The 6,378-nt window shown below is 40.5% G+C and overlaps 1 protein-coding gene across 1 annotated transcript; it reads right to left on the bottom strand.

Moving 5' to 3' along the window:
* Positions 1-3,384: 3,384 nt before the first annotated feature.
* Positions 3,385-5,939, bottom strand: LOC115174560 (C-C chemokine receptor type 6-like). Its single transcript, XM_029733220.1, has one exon. It carries the CDS (start codon positions 5,263-5,265, stop codon positions 4,072-4,074), a length of 1,194 nt encoding a protein of 397 aa, XP_029589080.1. The 5' UTR covers positions 5,266-5,939; the 3' UTR covers positions 3,385-4,071.
* Between the last annotated feature and the right edge of the window lie 439 nt (positions 5,940-6,378).

The following is a 6,378-nucleotide window of genomic DNA, read 5'->3' as shown; positions in this document are numbered from 1 at the left end:
AATGTTTTCTCGCAAAAAATGTGTCTGTTTTTGGACACAACACAACATAAATAGTTACTGATTTAATTTGATCTGGATTGGTTGCTAATGGGAAGTTGGATGGCAGTGGCTGTGTTGTCTCTTGTCCTACTGGTTAAACCAGACTGAGCGCTGCACTAGTAACAGCATTCCGTCTGGTTTAACCAGGCTAGCAGGAGCCACACTTCTTTGTTCTATTGACATACTTGGCTCCTTATAGACTCCGTATTCATAGATTGATGTAGGATTCTGCTCTCAAAGTCTCTGCCTGACAAAGTATTAAAATAATTGTATTCAATTAAAGTGGCCCCAAGTAGATCTATGTGGTACTGCCTTGGGGGTATCATTACGCTTAATTGGTCTTGGAAACTGACACAAGTTATTGCCATGGGAATAGACGGTGAGTTTTTTTGCCCAACACTTAATCTCCACACCCTTGTGGCTTGGGTGGTGGTGTGACCAGCAGCAGGAGACACAATATTTTGACATGCCAGTGAAATAAATTACTGTGCGTGTTCCCAAAACAGACCTTTGTCTAAGGAAAAGCACTAACAACATGCTACTGCATGTACTGTACATCTACACTGTACTCGTGAGCCGTTTGCCATGTCTGAAACACAGATTTGAATATATTGTCCCGGTCAGTACATACTTTAAAGGGGGCAATCTGCAAATCCTACATCCATTTTTGGAATTAATTATATATAAATTATAAATTAATTATATACACCCATTGATTCTTGAAGAATATACAGTAACTTATAAATGCCACATGAGCTTAGTTCAACTGTCCCCATTTGAGTCCAAAATGTAAGCTTGTTTTACTCCAAAGTTGTTTATAAACAACGTAAATGTAAACAAACACTGTATAGCCTCAAAACATGTTTAAAACTATCATTTTGATATCATTGACTGTCTGTCGTTGCATCCATAGCTCAGTCTGAGAGTAGTTACATTTCTCCCGCTCCATCCCTCAGCTTTTTACGAAAACAGTGGTGGGGTACTGCTTTGTTATTGTTTCAACTCCAGATTTCCGCTTTAAGAAATGAATATAAGCCATAAAAAAGTATTGATTTATTTTGTCAATCAAAATTATTACACAAACATGAACCACAATTGTGCATTAACCAAAGACAGAACTGAATAAAAGCAACAACTGATACATCTTTCATATTCAACAGTAAACAGCAAACAGGAACAGTAATATTATCATTTCAATAAAGATTTTATTTTTTATTTTACATCGATTATTCCTCCCTAATAGTATTAATTAAATAAAGATACCTAGTGAAAGACTACACATTTGCTTCCTTAAAATGAAATCTAAACATTGATTATATTAGATTTTACTCCTACCGATCTAGACAACCTACTCTAAATTTACAAAGTGAAAAAAAAGTGATAGAATATTTTCCGAATTAATAAAAAACTAAAATAAAGATGCCTCGATTGCATTTGTCCTCACACCCCATTGATATTTGGTGGAAGCACCTTTGGCAGCCATTTTTTTATTTAACAAGGCAAGTCAGTTAAGAACAAATTCTTATTTAAAATGATGGCCTAGGAACAGTGGGTTAACTGCCTTGTTCAGGGGCAGAATGACAGATCTTTTACCTTGTCAGCTCAGGTATTCGATCTAGCAACCTTTCAGTTACTGGCCCAATGCTCTAACCACTATTCACCTGCCTGGTGACATCACCAGGCGGTAAATTAGTTAATAGACCAATAAGAAATAGTTCCAAACCTTTCTGCCAATAACAGCTAGGCTAAATCCCAAATGACTCCCTTCCCCTCGCCCCTCCTCGGCCCTCCATTTGCGCATTCATGCACGCCTCCACCATATGCACAATTTTCCCAAACTGAGGGAGTTGAAATTATTGAGGCTGTTGGAGCTTCAGAGCGAAGTGCTATCCTGACACGCACCGCGATATGTTTGGAGTTTGTTCAATGTTATACAAAATAATGGATAGGTGTGACTAATTATCTGCCATGTGCATTTGTTTATGTCTGATTTCGAGATTTGATACATATAACAGATGAAATTAATCGTAAATTAAATGTTTAACTGTTACTGAGGTTTATATTTTGTAAAACGACAGGGGGAACATGAAGTGGAACATGAATTGCATAATTCAAGTCACAAGTGTGCCCTGAAGTTGATGGGTTTATTGCTCTCCTCGTCACTTTCTGGAAGTCATCCTCTGAGGTTCGTCAGCAACACGTGACAAGAGAGGGCCCTCCGAGCGAGTTGGTAGGGACGAGGTGGTGGTTTGGGATTCACCGCTAGTTTTCAGTTTTCCTCATCCCACTAAGAACATTCCCAGACAGTCCTAGCAAAATACTTGCTTTAGAAATGTCTCTATGCTAAGAAGCTATTTTTGTTTCTTTTTGATGATTTTAATTGAAAACAATCACACTAAGGTACTTAATTGTTACCCAGAAATGATTTGATATTGAGATAAAAATGGCTGCCTTGTAAGTTTAAACCTGTCTCTGATTCTTGATCCAATTTAAGTCAGGACTGAGATTGGACCACTCAGGAACTCAACACCTCTTGGAAATCCATTCTGGTGTGTCTTTGGCATTACAATTTGTGTAATTGTCAGCAGAAAATTAAAACTCTATCCCAGGGTTAGGTTTTCAGAACACTGCAGTGGGGTTTCCTCTTACTTCTTACCTGGGCTTTGCTCTTTTCATATTTCCTTTGATCCTGACAAACTCCCCAGTCCCTGTCAGTGACGATCAGACCCATAACATGATGCTGCCACCACAATACTTAAAAATACAGAGTGTTTTACTCTGTGTTTTGTTGTATTGGATTTGAACCAAGCCTGCAGTTTTTAATTTAGGCCAAAAAGTCTATATCTTTGCTGTGTTGTCTTGCAGTATTACTTAATGGCTTTGTTGAAAGCAGAATGGATATTTTTTTTACACAGTTATGTGAAGTGAATGCAATGTTGTGTATCCTCTTTATTTTCAAGTATTGTGGTGGCAGCATCATGTTATGGGTATGCTTATCACCGCCAGGAACTGGGGAGTTTTTCAGGATCAAAAGAAATATGAAAGGGCCAAAGCCAGGCCTCAGTCTTCTGAAAACCTAACCCTAGGATAGAGTTTTTATTTTTCAGTGGGACAATTACACGTTTTGTAATACGAAAGACACACCAGAATGGCATTCAAAGAGGTGTTAAGTGTTCATGAATGGTCCAGTCTCAGTCTTGACTTAAATCTGCTTGAAAAACAGAGACAAGGTTTGAATATTGCGGTCCATCAATGATTCCCAACCAAATGTAATGAGCTTGAGCAATTTTGACATAATGGCCTAAACTCACTAAAGGCGAGGCGTGTGTGATTTATTTTAGAATGTTTTGAATTATAATGACTCAAAGGAAGCCGGGCAGACGGGTTGTCCGCTTTGACAACTTACTCAATTATAACGTGTCTTTATTTTTGTTTTTTATCGCTGGAGCTGTAGTCACACAAAACAATAAAAAATGTATTATTCACCTATTTCAAGCTCATTTGAAATTGGAAGTGGTAACTAAGGGTTGAAGCTTTAAATCTAAATGCTAAATTATACCAATTTATCCATTTATGGAAACCCAAAATTGCTATCAGCAAAGATGATTGGAGATATGTACTATCCTGCTAGCATATAGTCAGTGCTCTGCCTGTCCCGTCCTTTCCACCCACCTCGCTCTGCTTGCTCCGCCTGCCCACTTCTGAGTTTTTCACTTAGAGTTGTGCAAAGTTGGTAGAATCTTATTCAAAATGATTCACAGCTGTAATGGCTGCCAAATGTGATTTCACCAAGTATTACCTCTGGGGTGTTTTTTAAAAATGTTCTATAATTTGTCTTTTTCTTTGAAAATGTGGAAAAGTTTGTGTAGATCAGTAGGAAAAAGGCATATCTAATCCCTTTCCCAGATTTAATTTGAAGGCAGAAAATTGTGACGACTGTGCAAGGGATGTGTAGACTTTCAGTAGACATTGATAAATGAAACACAAACTTCGCTAGGGTTCAACAGCAGTCTCCAACACAGGGTCTCCTCCTCACATGGTGAAAGAGGATGCATTGTTGGTAGAGGATCCGTCCACAGACCTGCGGGCGGTGGAGACGTAGATCTCGGACTTGACCCTGGTGAAGCGTCGGACGTTCATGACCCTCTTCCCCACGCACCACACATCCTCCACAATCTTCTTGAAGTGGTTCCTGAACCTCACCCCGATGAAGGCATACAGCACTGGGTTAAGGCAGCAGTGCAGGTAGGCCACCGTCTCCGTCACCGTCTTGGCCACTTGGGTGGTGTCGATCTCTCCGCACAACTGGGGCTTGAACATGTGGACCGTGTCGTAGAGCAGGGCGGCGTTATAGGGCAGATGACAGGCAATGAACACCACCACAACGGCCAGCACCACGCGCACCGCCTTATGTCTCTGGAAGTTCTTGACGCGCAGCAGTGTGATGATGACGCTGGCGTAGCAGAAGCCCATGACCAACAGAGGCAAGAAGAAGCCCACCGCCATTTGGGTGCTGGGGACCAGGACCTTCATCTGGCGGGCCGTGGCGTTGTCCGGGAACCTGAACTTGCAAACCACAGAGTCCTCCTCTGACTCTGAGGATATAGGGTTCTTCAGACCAACAGGTGTCATAGCATTCCTGTAATCATAGAATCCATACTCACTTACATTGTAGAAGCTGTGTGCAGGCACATAACGCTCATAGTAGACAAAGGTGGGGACAGAGAGGAGCAGGGCCAGGCTCCAGACTGTAGCACAGATGATGCGGCTGTAGAGGAGAGTGAAGGAGCGGAGCATGAAGGAGCGGCGGGCCTGGACAATAGCGATGTACCGGTCGGTGCTAATACAGGCTAAAAGCAGCATACCACTGTACAGGTTGATGCTGTAGGCCCCTCTGAGAATCTTACAGGCCACCGTCCCCATGGCCCAGTCACTCTGCTCATTGTAGATGATCAGGGGCAGAGCCGCCACAAACAGCATGTCGGCTATGGCCACGTTCAGAAGGTAAACGTCCGTCATGGACTTGGCCTTCTTGTAGAAGGCGTAGGTGACGATCACCAGGATGTTGCCCAGTAAACCCAGGATGCAGATGACAGAGTGGAAGTAGAGGCGCACCACTCTCTCCACACTGTTGTTTTTTGTCATTTGACATGGCTCCACATAATCCATCTCACCATAGTCCTCTGTAATGCCATTTGTCGACTCACTATAACCTGTACCATCCATTTTCTCCTATTGAGAGAGAAAGAGAACTCAGAGAAGAATAGGCCTTTAATTTAACACACTTGGAATTTGACAGAAATGATCATTTATTTTCAACATACAGTACTGTATGTACTCTATCTCAAAAATGCATTACTCTCATGACATACTTAAATCTATTCTATCAATTTCAACTACTGTATACATCAATTATTCTATCACAAAGCCTTTGGACTTTTGCAAAGATCTGAGTGTAGTTAATTAACATCTTTACAAAAGTGTGACTATAAAGTAATCTGGGGTTGAATGCGGTTAGCGATGTTGTGTGGTGTGATACAGAGATTGGAAATTTACAGAGAAACCAGGTTATATAACCCCAACACTGAGTGACCCAATTCCCTCTGTAAATGCATGAGAGTGTGGTTAAGTATCTCAAGTGAAAAAAAGGGGTTACATTTTGTGTACAATGACACATAATACTTTATCGCAGTAAGTTGGTAATTAATACAAATCTTTGTGTTTTGAATATGAAAATGGCACAATGTTATTGACAAAGAACTAAAAGTTGTTGTTCCACCTTTGACTCTTACTATTATTCTTCCCTTCCGCTTGGTGGCTGTTCTCAAAGCATATCTCAAATCCAATCAGGAATTTTATCATATTTTTTTAAATAAATCTTCATTTACAGTTGAAGTCGGAAGTTTATGTACACTTAGGTTGGAGTCATTAAAGCTCGTTTTTCAACCACTCCACACATTTCTTGTTAACAAACTATAGTTTTGGCAAGTCGGTTAAGACATCTACTTTGTGCATGACACAAGTCATTTTTCCAACAATTGTTTACAGACAGATTATTTCACTTCACTGTGTCACAATTCCAGTGGGTCAGAAGTTTACATACACTAAGTTGACTGTGCCTTTAAACAGCTTGGAAAATTCCAGAAAAAGATGTCATGGCTTTAGAAGCTTCTGATAGGCTAAATGTCAACATTTGAGTCAATTGGAGGTGTACCTGTGGATGTATTTCAAGGCCTACCTTCAAACTCAGTGCCTCTTTGCTTGACATCATGGGAAAATCAAAAGAAATCAGCCAAGACCTCAGAAAAAAAATGTAGACCTCCACAAAGTCTGGTTCGT

The sequence above is a fragment of the Salmo trutta genome, chromosome 35, assembly GCF_901001165.1.
Source record: "Salmo trutta chromosome 35, fSalTru1.1, whole genome shotgun sequence".
In the NCBI taxonomy this organism is placed as follows: domain Eukaryota; kingdom Metazoa; phylum Chordata; class Actinopteri; order Salmoniformes; family Salmonidae; genus Salmo; species Salmo trutta.
Note: the sequence above shows the minus strand (reverse complement) of the source record. Positions and strands in the feature narration are given on the sequence as shown.

What these genes read in the sequence shown, in the direction of transcription:
- LOC115174560 (XM_029733220.1), bottom strand. Translation starts at nt 5,265, where the DNA reads ATGGATGGTACAGGTTATAGTGAGTCGACAAATGGCATTACAGAGGAC.